This window comes from Carassius auratus, unplaced genomic scaffold (assembly GCF_003368295.1).
Source record: "Carassius auratus strain Wakin unplaced genomic scaffold, ASM336829v1 scaf_tig00215723, whole genome shotgun sequence".
Lineage (NCBI taxonomy): Eukaryota > Metazoa > Chordata > Actinopteri > Cypriniformes > Cyprinidae > Carassius > Carassius auratus.
In genome coordinates, this window is record NW_020528212.1 from 447,281 (window position 1) to 462,116 (window position 14,836).

General features: G+C 39.3%; 2 protein-coding genes and 1 long non-coding RNA gene across 3 annotated transcripts; 2 read left to right on the forward strand and 1 right to left on the reverse strand.

The window, feature by feature from the left end:
- Positions 1-314: 314 nt before the first annotated feature.
- LOC113095431 (uncharacterized) lies at positions 315-8,551 on the reverse strand. The gene is made up of 3 exons (XR_003288341.1): positions 8,440-8,551; positions 8,231-8,357; positions 315-996 (listed from the first exon to the last, which is right to left on the reverse strand). It is a non-coding gene; the product is annotated as an uncharacterized LOC113095431 (long non-coding RNA).
- Positions 2,795-5,150, forward strand: LOC113095430 (heme-binding protein 2-like). The gene is made up of 8 exons (XM_026260958.1): positions 2,795-2,888; positions 3,255-3,314; positions 3,407-3,491; positions 3,615-3,735; positions 4,160-4,299; positions 4,383-4,546; positions 4,635-4,749; positions 4,851-5,150. Coding segments are annotated over exons 1-7 (651 nt in total). The 5' UTR covers positions 2,795-2,886; the 3' UTR covers positions 4,714-4,749; positions 4,851-5,150.
- An 816-nt stretch (positions 8,552-9,367) lies between the features above and the next one.
- LOC113095429 (nuclear receptor subfamily 5 group A member 2-like) lies at positions 9,368-14,782 on the forward strand. Its single transcript, XM_026260957.1, has 7 exons — positions 9,368-9,614; positions 10,199-10,314; positions 10,486-10,627; positions 11,069-11,820; positions 13,635-13,754; positions 14,035-14,182; positions 14,255-14,782. Exons 1-7 carry the CDS (start codon positions 9,515-9,517, stop codon positions 14,500-14,502), a joined length of 1,626 nt encoding a protein of 541 aa, XP_026116742.1. The 5' UTR covers positions 9,368-9,514; the 3' UTR covers positions 14,503-14,782.
- The last annotated feature ends 54 nt before the right edge of the window (positions 14,783-14,836 follow it).

Consider the following 14,836-nt stretch of genomic DNA (forward strand, 5'->3'; position numbering starts at 1 on the left):
TTTACAGAAATAATAGCAAACAGATAAGTTTTAGGACCCATTCTGGTACGTCCAGCATCTTCGGGAATTACAATGGTGTGTAAAAGTCTTGATATCACTTATGTAAATGCTTCTGTTTTGTTGAAAATGTTTCATGTAAAATTACTTTTTTCATTACAAATTATATTAAAGGAATATTTTACCTTAAAAATCTGAAATAGCTGAAATTGTACTCACCCTCAGGGCATCCAAGATGTAGTTGAGTATGTTTCTTCATCTGATTTGGAGAAATTTGGCATTACATCACTTGAACATCAGTGGATCCTCTGCAGTGAATGGCTGGCATCAGACTGAGAATGCAAACAGATGATAAAAACATCACAATACATTAGTAATACACAACTAATTTAGAATGAATGGTTTGACAAGCAAAATGATGCATGATGTAAGAAACAAATCCAGGGAGAAAACAAAATCAACAGTCCACAATCAACTTCCCTCCCGGAAGGCGCGTCCTCGTGCCATGGAGAAAGGGGGAGGGACAGAGGGGGACTTAGGAGGAGGACAAAGGAGTGGATGTGGCATGGTGACGGGAAGGCAAACGGTTGGCAGGCAGACCAGACAGGTTTAGGTTCCAGTGGAGGACAGACTCCCAGGAGGACGGCTAGAAAGAGTCCAGGGTGGTGATGACAGAGGGAGGAGCCCGGGAGACGACAGGTGGGAACCAGAGCAGAAAGAGGAGCCAGACAAGACCCAGGTCACAGCCATGATAGTGGCCCATGGGTGGAGCCGACGGAGGAAGGAGCCATTGTGGAGGATGGGCTGACAACTCCAGGGGTCCGACTGATGGCTGCGGCGCATGTGGTGGAGGAGCCCAAGGCTGGGACAGAGAGCCGATGAGCCGGGGCTACAGGGAGGACCAGAAGGGCCACGGTGGAGGAGATTGTGACCGAGGTGGAGGCGGGGATCCGGAAGGCTCATTCTAGATGACATTGAAGAAGAGACTGACAGCAGCACCTGAGGACGAGGAAGCAGCAAATATCAGTCAAACCGCTGACATCACTTTGAATGAAGTTGCTTTGAATGAAACATCATATAACATATAATTCACTCGAAGTAACCAATATATAAAGGCATAAGCAGATGATTCCTTTAAATTATTCCAACTAATCAGTTTGACTTTTCAGCTTTCAAAATGTTCATATTTCTCTATAATCCTCTGTTGTGCACTTCACACAACAAATACAGGCACTTAAGAAGAAAAAGCAGACAACTCCTGGTGAATAAAACATATCTGCTGTTATGTCAGTCTTGCATAACAACTGTCAAACACACATAAGAGTTGCACGGTGAACTCTAATACTTTTCCGAATGAAGATTTCGGGAACATCTCATGGGGGAAATTACAAACAGTGTGTTAAACCTACTATTAATGTGTCAAGTTCAAAATGATCTGGAATAAATGTGGATGATTTATGAGCAGTTTATCTTTGCTGTTATATCATAATTTTGCATAATATTGTCTTTGCGTAACTGCATCAATGATAAATCATACCAGATGTTTAGAGAACTTTTTTCATGTTTAGTGAAGAATGCATGAAACAAGACACCCAACACTTGTACAACCATTACAAAACCCTAAACAAAAGATATCAGAGAGCACCAGGACTGTTCAGGAGACAAAGAGCGAAACCTTTGAATTTATCCTGAATTGACCATAAAGAGATATAATCTCCACGTGGACATGAAATGAAAAAACACAATTCTGGGTCTCAAAGGATTTTGCTCCACCCAGAAAACACAGAAGTTATGGTCTGAAAGTAAAATTATTTTTACTTTCAGACTATAACCTTTATTTTAAATCATTTTTAATCACTTTTTATTATTATTTACCCTGACAAAACAACATTTTAATGATCTAATGATCTCTTATTTCAAACTATGCATCCATAAATAATTATGTATTAAAACATTACTTGATAAGATGTCCTTGAAGAGATATTAAAACAAAAATGGCAACATATTTGCATTTATTGTACTGTCTATATGATCAACAACAACTTCTGTCCATTTATCAAAGGCTTCAGTTGCAGTTGGTCACCTGAAATAATATCCCTCTTCTACTCTAAAAAAAAGTTAAGCAATTTTGACATTTAGCCTACTTAAGCATCTGGATGACTGTCACATTCACTACTGCACACAGTGAACAGAGCTGTGGTCAGTCAGCGGTCAAAGGTTCTGTTTGCTTATTTTACATCAGAGCTTTGATATGTCATTGACAGAGTGACCATATTGATCGAATGTCATGCATTAAGATACAGTTTAGTTCTGAATGGAATCCAGAAGTTATTGTGTAACAACCTCATGAGACCCCCATCTACCCTTAAAAAGCCAACTTAGTTTTCCCAGTAAATAATCACAAACACACCATCGCATAAAAATAAAAGGAATGCTGAGCTGTAATTAATGTTGTACATGTATAAAAGTGTGTCTGTCAGTATACTGTACACTCTTAAAAATATTTTTTCTTTATAGGTATTCATGAAAAACCTTTTACATTCATGAAACCTTTTCATTCCACAAATGGTTCTTTATAATGTAATAAAAAAAAGTTATTTAGACCACTTTTAGAACAACAGCACATTTTTTAGAATCATTACTTTAAGATTGAATGGATAGACATGGCTATTTGATAATCAAATAATAAATAAATGAATAAAAAAGATGAAATACTGTCCCTGGTGGATAAGACAAACTCTTATTTAACATGCTTACATGACTGCGGAGTTGGGGCGTGTCTTGAAGGAGGGGACAGATTTCATAACATTGCATGTATAAATAACAGCTTGCAGGCGTGTATGTGCATACTTCATCTCTACACAGCTTCAAGATACAACATTCTACAACATGTAAGTACTGAAGCTTTTACTCTCTTACACAGCTGTACAGAATAAACCACAGCAGCACCATAAAAATGACGGTTGCACTTGATTTTACAGTACGTGTACTAACATGTACTTACAGTGTACTTCTATAGTGTTCTTACAGTGTATATATCTAAGAAAGTTCTGGTAATACAAGGTAACTACATGGGGTAGGCTTAGGTTTAGATGTAGGTTCAGGGTTAGTACCTAGTTATTACATAGTTATTGTAATTACTATAAAAAGTACATAGTATGTACATGAGGAACAGGACTGTAAAATAAAGACAAAATGACTACTGCTAGAGTTCCCTAAAAGTAACCTCATTTTTTTCTGTTTTTAATGTTTTTAAGGATTTGTTTGAAAGGATTGATCTTGCTGCTCTTTGCAGTGGCAGTACACGGAAGAGTTGGGTGAGATTTGTTTTAACTTCTCTTGCCACTGGGATCTTATTTGCATTGTTGTGTAAAGCTCAATCTGAATGTATTGTGTGTGCATCTCTCAGGGACTCCACAAGCGAATCCAGTTACTGCACAGAGACCAAAGAGTGCTTTCTGTTTGACTTGGTGTGTGAAGGAGATGGTTACGAGGTGAGATACAGGACTGCACAAACATGAAAGAGTAAAGAGATCTCAAAATTTCTCAAAAATCTAAAAAAAAAAGACAAGTTGAAACAGATCATGGTAATGAGATGAAGTGATCTATTCCTTCAGGTACGCCACTATGAAGCTGCTAAGTGGGTGACCACAGAAGCTGAATCCTATTTCATGGAAGTTGCAACTTCAAGAGCATTCAGGAAACTTTATAAATACATCACCGGAGAAAATGAGGCCGGTGAGTTTGTCTGGGGCTCAAACATTGTGGAGGACCAAATGTTCTCAAGGATATTAAAACCTGTGAGGGACTTAAAAAAAAAAAAAAAAAAGATTTTCTCATTATTTATTCATCCTCCTGCATCCCAGATGTAGAACTTTCTTTCTTCAGATGAAGACATAGTAAAATAAGCCATGTCAGCGAGTCCAAATTTTGCAACATTTTGTAAATGTGCTTTCCTTCAGAAAGTAACCGGAACAATAACAAAGTGCATTAAACGGTTAAGCTATCCAGTGTCCTGTAATGAACTGAAATAGCATGACAAATATTAAAACATGCAAATGAAATGAAGAAAACATTTAATGTTCATTAGAAGTAAAAAAAAAAAGAAAAAAAAAACCTTCTAATTTATCCTTATTATCAAATTATAACCCTTATTTTCTAGGTGCAAAGATTGACATGACTGCACCAGTCCTCATTAAAGTCAATGAGAATGCGAGCATGTGGCAGTCATCAGTCTATGGTCTCAGCTTCCTCCTGCCCTCCAAATACCAGGCCAATCCACCCAAACCTACTGATTCCTCTGTGGGTCTCACTGATATTTTCTGTGATTTCTATTTAACTGAACATTTCTATATATATAACTTGTTCCTGCTCTTTATTTGTAGGTACACTTAACAGACACTCCAGATATGAAAGTATATGTCAAGAGTTACGGGGGCTGGATGGTGTCACTTGTGGCCAAATCACAGTCTGATAGTCTGAAAACATCGCTGGACAATGTACAAGCTACTTATGAGACAGAGTACCACTATAATGTTGGCTATAACAGGTGCACTTAGCTTACCTCCTTTCTGCCTGCAACGCTCTTTGATTTCAGTCATTGTTTGTTTATTGTATTCTGTTTGTGTGTTTTTCAGCCCGATGAAGATTATGAACAGACACAATGAGGCCTGGTATATTGTTAAGGGTGAGCCTGTGTGTCCTAGGAGTGGATAATTTCTCTGAGCTTCATCTCGAACAAGTCTTTTAAAGGTAAATTATTCATTTAAATAAGAAAATGAATTATTTTCATATTAATAACAAGAAAACTGTCTAATGTCTGACTATACATTTATTTGTAATTTCTTTTTCAGAGCCACAGAGTGCAGAACTACATGTACTCCTGTAGTCATAGCATGTTAAACTGCCTCACATGGTCTTTTTGTTTAGTTTTTTTTTTTTTTACTGAGTATAGGATACATATTTAGCACCGTATTAAACCATTAGCACATATACTGTAAAAGAGTTGGGTTTGGTTTAGTAGACAACATTAAAAAAAGAAAGAAAACTGGCATATGTCAAACAAATGTCAACCTCCAAGGGATGATATTTGGCCTATAAGCATGTGTTATAAACATTTGTTTAAAAAAAATAAAATAAAAATAAAAATCAGATCTTGTGATTTATTGAAATGTTTCTTTACAAATTATGGGTCATATGATTAAATTACGTATATGTTTATATTAATATCTAACCTGCTGGTTGAAAACTGGCTAATTTACATTTGACAGACTTGATGTGATGGATGCAGTTAATGACCAATGGTAAAAGGTTTATTTGCACAGAAGCCAGTGAACACTCATGGTTGCACTACCTTCATGCCAATTTTCACAAAATGTAGTTGATAGTATATAAATTCTGAATTGCAAGATGATCAACCACTCACAATTGAATCTACTGACTCGTGAATATTGACTTGTGAAGAATTGAAATCTTTTATTACTTAGACGTGGGATATAAAGTAACCACTAAAATATATATCAGTTCATTTGCTTTACAAACTATTTCCTCTTACTTTCTGGCCATGGATATAAAAAAGTGTACCTAATTGCAATTGCTTCTAAATAAAATGTAGCCACGTGTGTTTTTCTTCTCCTGTGCTCTCCACTTTCTCACTGCTCACAAGTATAACCATAAAGGCCAAAAAAACCTTGATGTACCAAATCTGATACAAAACATAAATTATTATTCAGGGACAACTGTAATAAGATTATTAATGTTTATTTTCTAAAATAAAATAAAAAAAGGTGCTGAACTGATTCAATTGATCTGATCTTATGTCGAGGGTAAAATTGTGCATTATAGTGCCACCTAGTGTCAAGTAAAAATGCTTGAGCTGTGGGAGGGATTTGGAATCATTGACAGAAAAAAGATGACCCAGTCATAGGCTTTCTGTGGGCAACTGTTTAACTGTTGAAAAAAAAAAGTTTTTAAAAATCTGAGTGTCTATTTACACCAAGTGCAAACAGGTCTCCTTGTTGGCAGAGACATCAGCTTCACCCAGCAACATGTGATTGGATTATTCAGTGTTATATAAAAACGATTTAACTCTTCAGATTCAGTAGCGCAGATGTTAAAGCATGTATTGCTGTATTTGTTTTGACGCGATCGACTCGGGTTTGAATCTGCCCTGTGACGAACTTTTTTTCTCTCACTTTTCAAATTTCAAATCACATCAGAAAAGCATTTCTTTTTAAGAAAAAGTAAGGAAATAATCAAAAAGTTGAAAATAAATTATCAGGCAGGGTTAGGGTAGGTCTAGGGCTTCTGTCAAATTAGGTGACATCCATTTAATAATTTGAATTAAATCAATATATTTGTTTGAAATAAATCAAGATATTATTGCATAATGTTTTATAATGTATTACAATGCTGAGGTGCAGATAATTGCCACTATTTGCAATAAGTTGATTGCTAGATTGTATTTATACTATGTTAAAGTAGCAGGATATTCTGCTATTTTAACATAGTATAAATACAATCTAGCTCTTCAGTGTAAATAAATAGCATATCACTTAAAATACTGCTATTTTCACTTAGTGTAAATAGGCTCTATCGGCAAACACCCCGCTCCCTCTCCATGGGCAGTAGCACTTATTTTGTTTTCGATATGATACCGATAATTTTCAAGGCAGTATCGTTGATTCGATACGATACTTCTGAACGAAACTTTTCAAATTATGAAATTATATATATTCAAAATTTTATATTGAAACATTATTTTCAACATGAATGTTTTAAAAGTTAATTGCACACATGCAACCTCTGAGCCTCATTAAATATCTGTGAATACCTACAAGCTACTTTTGTGTTCTTCTGTGCCACCTCTGTAGTCCAAATTTATTTTGTTAATACTGATTTTATTTGATCGGTAACTTATTATTCTTATTCCATTGTTTAACTTAGGTAAAAAAAAAAATTAAAAAAAACTTTAATAATACAATTTTGCATCTGACATAAGTTACCAAAAATGCCCTGTGAATCACTTTAAAGTGTCCAATATTACTTGTAACTGGAAGGTACATTTTTGTTATTGTTCAGAAAGTACTCCTGAATTTTTTTCTGTGCTCCTAATTTTTATTTATTTTTAATAATCAGTTTTTTTAATAAGTGCGCCTAAATATAAAAGTAAACTTAGAGCATTGATTAGTGAGTGTGGTGGTGCTTATGAGGTGCTGTTCTGGGACGGGTGTAGTGTTTTTTCAATTGCAGTGTATCCAAGTCTACTTACACCGAGAATTATAACTCAGAACCACATATTTGTTACAGAACATAAGCAGTCCCTGCAGTCTAGCCCAACAATACACTCTACAGACAGGATATATGAACTCTGGATATAGATCTTAAAATCTTTGTAACAGGGACTTTTTTTTCTTACTTACAGCAAACATCTTGTCCAATAAGCAGTTCAAAACTTAAACATGCTTAACCTTAATTAGCCTTGACTAGGCAAATACATAGTCAGTTCATGCAGTAGTGCTGAAACCTCACAGGAACTTTACATTATACGTGTCAGCTTAATGCCACGCTCTGCAGCAAACGTCTTCATTTCATAGCTAGCAAAGGGTATGTGATCGTACACCATCACTTTTGGAATGCCATGCCTTGCATACACTGCTTTCATCTTTTGAATTACTGAGTGCACTGTCTTGTCTCTGATATTCATCACCTCAGGAAACTTTGACATGTAATCGACAATCAGTAGAAATAACTGACCTCTGATTTCAAAGATGTCAGCAGCTACTTTTTAACCAGGGGGGCTCTGGGTATTCATGAGAGATGAGTGGATCTTTCTGGTTCCTGGGCTGGAACTGTTGGCATGTTGGACACATCTCAACCATCTGTTCTATGTGTTTGGTCATTCCAGGCCAATACAGACATTTTCTGGCATGTGCTCTTGCCTGCTGTATTCATTGGCGTGAGGTATGTAGTTTCTGCAACATCTCTGTTCTCATTGACTCGGGAATCAAGATTTTACCTGATACCAGCAATAAGTGTGTCTGACAGGCCAGAACTGATGAATTGAGGGACTCAGTATTGGACAATAAAGTCATATTTCTGTAGATATAAGAGCATATGCTGGAGTCTGGCTGGTGCTTTGCTCAGTGGCTGTCTGAAAATAGCCTCCAGTGGCTTATAGTCCAATTGGACATTTACTGTTTGTATGGTGAGTGCTGTGTTGGGGTCGTAGTACCTGAGAACTGGTGTGTTGGTCAGTGCTGTTTTGAGTGCAGAAAGTGCCCTGTTGTGTTCTGGTTGCCACTGGAATGCAATGTCCTTTCTCAACAGCTGTCTGAGAGGAGCCGAGAGTGATACCTCACCTGGAATAAATGGTTCAAGATATCTTATCATACCCAAAAGAAACTGCAGCACTTGTCTGTCCGTGGGTGCTGGCATGCTTACTACTGCCTGTATCTGGCCAGCATCTGCTTTCACACCCTGTGGAGTTATCACATGGCCCATGAAATGTACTTTGTTCATCTTGGCCTGGATCTTGTCTGGGTTGAATTTCACATTGTTGCTAAAATTATGGAGAGAGCAAAAAAACACACACAATGACATTTTGTTCTTGTTCTGTGGCAGCTGTAACAATCATATCATCAGCTACAATATGTACTCACCGCCTATGTCTCCGAACACTTCATTATTGAACTGCTGGAAAACTTCACGAGCAGACTTGATACCAAAAGGCAGACGATTGAATCTGTATCTACCCCATGGCTTGTCCTTCAGTTTGCCCAGCACTGCTAAGGGAATTTTTCATTTTACTGCTAACCTGCTCATGCATGCCACAGTCTGACAGTAAGCCTCTGCAGTCAACCCCAAGGTGGCCCTCTAGTGGAGTCAATATCCAATTACATCATGCATGCTCACAACAGGCTGGGAGGGGAATTTTTTTTTATTATCACGTACTACAAAAAAACTAGACCACACCACTGACCCTTGACCTGTTTTATGGCTTTACACGTCAGACCCCACATCACTGTCCTTACCAGCTCCCTTCATCATAACTAGACTCCTTGTTTTGTAATTGATTCCAAAGGTGCTGGAACCTCACACTGATAAAAGATAGCAAAACATAGTATATTACGTGTTGCAAATTTAAGCACTAGAGTAATCTCATTACAGTCCTCTGCCTTATTTCTATACATTTAAATCAAAGTTCTATGTTCTGCTTCTTGGAGTTTACCAAACACTTGATAATCACATGGCTGTAGTTGGACTGGTCTGATAAACCATATATGCTGCTCCTGCAGTGCACCTTGCATGAATGAGATCTTGCTCATTGGGAAGGTGTGACAGACTCAGGTTTATTACCCTCAGTATGGAGCAAAGTCCAACTGAGGGCCTTTACACCATCTCTGAGACAGCCTATGTCTGTGCCTGTTTTCCTCTCTGTCCTGCTCTGAGTCCTGGAGGCCTGGACAGTTATGAATGACAGCTTACGGTGACCCATGCCACCCCTCTCCTATGGACCATGAACATCTCAAACTATCCTCTGGATCACCCCCAGCCCACGGCCCTCCACTCTGCCGATTACACACAGGACCTTGCGTCACAAGAAGGACCGTCAACATGTAAGTAGAACTTCAGGTCTTAGAGATTTTAATGGCTTTAGCAATAGCATTAATTGCTAATGTAATCCAGTTGAGCATAGTAAACATTTGAAGTCAATGTTTCCATTAGAAATAAGATATTCAGCGATATTCAGAAAATCTTGTCATGCGATTTGATTGTGCTGAACAGTTCAGTCATGTTTAGTGTGCATACTGAAGATGTGTATCAAAAAGATTTGTGATTTCATTCAATTGACATTCGCTTCAACAATAAAAAAAAAAAAAAAAAGATTTAGAAGTCATTTTATTTATCTTTTGACTGCTGCTGAAAATATCAAACCGTAAGGATTATGTAAGCCCTCTATCTCATTGTTTAATCAGTCGAGTGATAAGAGACTAAGCCTATTTGAGATATAATAGACTACTCCGCCGGTTTATCAGATAGACTGATCATTAAACTGCATAACCTTTTGGTCTACTTCTAAACGATCATCTTACAGTAGGCTTCTTGATTTTCATTTGCTGTTTCCTGAAGGTGACAAAGAAAGAAAGTGGACAAAAGATACATTTACACTCCTATTTACAATGAATGTTCTGTCCCATAGCTCAGGAGTTAAAACCAGACCCAGACGGTAGGGCAACTCAAAAAGAGGGCTGTCCTGTGTGTGGTGACAGGGTGTCAGGATATCACTATGGTCTACTTACCTGTGAGAGCTGTAAGGTAAGTTGTTCCTGTCAGTCAGGAAGTAAAAAGTACACAGTAGTAGCTTTACTTTTCCTCTCTCTGTCTCTCTCTCTCTCTCATATATATATATTATAATTATTTATTTTTTTCTTCATTCTTAAATTTCTATAATTATTCTTAAATACTAAAGACAAATATTCTCACCAGGGCTTTTTTAAGCGCTCTGTACAGAATAACAAGCGCTATACGTGTGCAGATGCACAATGCTGCCCAATGGACCCAGCCCAGAGGAAACGATGTCCTTACTGCCGCTTTCAGAAATGTTTAGCTGTTGGCATGAAGAAAGAAGGTATGCATGCAAACCCAAACACTGATTCCATTGCTTTGTAGATATTCTTTCAGTTCTTTAAAAGAATATGCATGTAAGGAAAAGGGCAGTTATTGTCTCTGAGATATGGTACGATATTCCCAATTAGCCATCCGATATAGCTCTGTTCCTGTTCCCACTTACCTTTGAAACCATAAACCAGTGCAATAGCTATCTTTGATGACCCAGTAAGGGGAATAAAGTAATATGCAGGCAAGCAAGAAAAAAAAGAAAAAGAAATTAAAATGGAAAATGAAAGATGAGATGAACTGAAGGTGTGTTTGATTAGGAAGAGTTCGAAAAATGTTTAAAGTCGGTGTGCCTCCAGGAACTGGTTTGAGAAACTATAATTTAGAACTGTGAGGACAATGCTCTTTTGAACACAGTGTGTGATTTAGTTAATTGTAAAATTACTTGTCACAGCTGTACGTGCGGACAGGATGAGGGGTGGGCGAAACAAGTTTGGACCTCTGTACCGACGGGACAGGCAATCGAAACAGCAAAGAGGGACCTATCACCAGACAAACAATGCCCCCTACAGTGTCAAAATTGAGGGACCACAAGCACTGGTACCTGCTGTGCCTCAGGATTTTCATGTCCTCAACCCCTCCCATGCATCTCTTGGCTCCGACCACTATCATGCACCTCAGCCCTTTCATCCCAGTATGAGCCAGTCTGAGTTTCCCATGCTGTTGGACTGCACCATGCCCAGAGAGCGGACACTGTCTGACCCAGCCCTACCTTTCCATACACTATGCTATCCAGATTCCACGGTCCATCAAAGCTTCCACGGATACCCTCCCGAGAAACGAGAGCTCCCCTTTAGCTACAGCCCTGCTTCTGTGACACCCCCTGCTCCAATCTCTCCTACTGTTCTCTTCACACCTACACTCACGCCAACCTCAACTCCAAGTTCTACCCCAACTCCAGCACAGAACTTCACTCCCAGGTCAACACCGACCCCTAGTTCGTGCTTCCTAAATGAGCTCCTACAAGCTGAGCCAGATGAGAAGCAGCTTTGCACGCGGGTGTTAGCAAGCCTCCAAAGAGAACAGGCCAGCCGAGGAAAACATGACCGCCTCAACACCTTCAGCATCATGTGCAAAATGGCTGACCAGACTTTGTTTGGACTGGTGGAGTGGGCAAGAAACAGCACACTATTTAAGGAGCTTAAGGTAGAAGAGTTCGCACTATGATCGCACATACATTGGATATATTGTTTTATGTGTTTGTGTAATATTCAGTATCACTGCTGTAAAGACCAGTATTAGGGCTGCCCGATAAAGTGGTAAAACTGACAAGCTGTGCAAAATATGATCGTGGTTTTGTGCAGCTTGTCAGTGAACAGCGGATCTGTGTAGTAAATCCTCCATGTGAAAGCACACAGATGATGGAGATTTACCGCCGATTACAGAACCAACTTTACTGACAATATGCGCATTAAATATCGCATGCGATATATCATGCAGCCCTAACCAATATGAATGTGTCTGCTGCTCTGAGCTGTTCGCCTCGATTTATTCATGAAGTTTATGGATCACCATCTTTTATTGGTCTTACAACATCATTGCTTCCCAAGGAAACAAATCCTACCCCTAACCCAAGAAACGGGGGTATCCGAACGCAGTCCTGGAAGGCCACTGTCCTGCAGAGGTTAGCTCTACCTTTTCACAACAGACCTGCCTGTAAGTTTCTGAAAGCCTAATAAGACCTTGATTATCTGGTTTAAGTGTGTTTAATTGGGTTTGGAGCTAAATTGGCCCTCCATGACCGAGTTTGGACACCCCTGCCCAAAACTAACCATACCATAACCCCTGTAAAATTACAGGGACAGAGCATCCAGAGCAGTTTGACCAATAACATGCAGGTATTGTACATAATCGACCAATCATGGGGCTGCGTGTGAGAAGGTGAGATCTAGAGGGAACGATCAAAGCGATGCAAATATGCACACGTGTTTGTTTGTTCGATTCAATTGAAGCGCTGCTGCGCACAAATCCAAAAAAATTAATTGCATTATAAATTGCAATAAATTAAATTGCACCACAATGCTTCAAGTCAATCGAACAAACAAACACATGAAAGCAATTCGAAAGCATAAGGAGCCGTCTGCTCTGCTCTTTATAGCTCTCGTGAATGTTACACAACGATCAACCTGCACAGTGCAAATAGCAAAAACCTGGATATTTTAGGCATTGTTAAAATCCTGGCTGGGACTTGTCCCGTATGAACAGCGCATATGGTCACCCTACCCTTTGCATATACCTAAAATTTGATTTATTGCTTGGAATGTTGATCCAGAGACTGTCTCCTAAATCTGGTTACTGTACCAACCTGGTTTAGGTTGATTAGTGCTGGTCAGATGCTGGTCTAAGTAGTGGAGCACCCTGGCCTTACTGCCGAGTTAGTATCCTGGATGAACAAGAAATCTCACTGTTTTTGAAGCCTGGTAGAGACACCAGCATCCCATGCTGAGGCCTAGGCTCCAGAACAACGTACATGCTTGTATTATGAAAAGAGGTGTGATTAAAATTTGTAACTTTTTCAACAAGGATTGACAACATCGGTCCTTAAGGACCACTGTCCTGTAGAGTTTAGCTCCAACTCTGAAAAAAAAACTTGTCTGCCTGTAGCTTTCCTAAAGACATTAATTAGCTTGGGTTCAGGCTAGGGTTAAGGGCTTGTTCAGGTTTAGGGTTTGGAAGCTAAACTCTGCAGGACAGTAGACCTCCAGGACCAAAGCTGACTGTCTATGCTTTTCAAGGACCAAAAGTCAGGGATTCTCAACTCGAGTTCCACTTTCCTGCACAGTTTAGCTCCAGCCCTAATCAAATGCACCTAAACAAGCTAATAAGGGTCTTTGGGATTACTAGAAAGTTACTGGCAAGCGAGTTTGATGAAGGTTGAAGCTAGACTTGAGGGCCAGAGTTGAGAACCCCTGGTCTAAGTTGTCCAATGCTGCATGACTAGAGTACCTGATCTCTTACAGGTGGAGGATCAAATGGTGTTACTGCAGAGCTGCTGGAGTGAGCTTCTCGTCCTGGATCACTTATGCAGGCAGGTGGCTTATGGGAGAGATGGCAGCATCTGTCTGATTACTGGACAACAGGTAAGAACACCTCTATCACTAAACAAGCATTCCCGTACTCTGTTCCTGGAAGCCCATCAACGGGTAACATTTTGGATGTCTCCCTTATCTGGCCCATCTATTTCAGTCTTTGCTAATATGCTGTTGAGTTGAATAAGGTGGTACGGATTAGAAAGAGTTGGAAAATGTGTACTATTGGTGTGCCTCCAGGAACAGAGCTGGGCAATGCTGCAGTTCACCACTGTTACAGTTTAATGACCGTTTAGGAGTCTTTGCATTTGACTTGCCTTAATTGTACCAGATTGAGGTATCAACCATCTTCAGTCAGGCTGGAGCAACTCTCAGTAGTTTGGTGTCCAGAGCCCAGGACCTCGTCTCCAAGCTTAGGTCGCTACAACTAGACAGAGAAGAGTTTGTGTCTCTCAAATATCTGGTTCTCTTCAATCCAGGTGGGTTTCTTTTTTCTTTTAATCTGAACACGTCCTGTTGGACCAGAGTTGTAAGGGCCATGTGTTTTGCAGATGTTAAATCAGTACAGGATCGAAGGCAGGTAGAACAAACACAAGAGCGTGTGAACAAGGCTTTGATGGACCACACTATGCAAACCTACCCAGGCCACTCTGACAAGTTTGGACAGCTGCTGCTCCGTCTGCCAGAGGTGCGCAGCATCAGTCTACAGGTGGAGGAATACCTGTATCAGCGCCACCTGCTGGGAGATCTTCCTTGCAACTCATTGTTGACTGAAATGCTTCATGCCAAGCACACATGAGACACCATCAAAATAAAGCTTGTTGTTGGAAATGCCTTCATATATTTGGTGTCTAATAATTTTGAGCTCTGAACAAATCCAGTTGTCATTGTTGGCTGACAACAATTGTGAGTGTATGAGATGTAAAGCACATACATATTTTAACCACTCAACTTACAGTTATGGACCACATCCAGTCAAAAATGCAAGCATTCAAACTGCCATATGTATAAAAACAGTCGCAGAAGCTCATCACACTTTGTGTTTGTATCAGTTTGACTTTCCAATAAAAGTGTGTGTATACGTAGATTTCTGTGGTCTGATATCAGGTGTCCTGTGTCTTGAATGCAGCCAT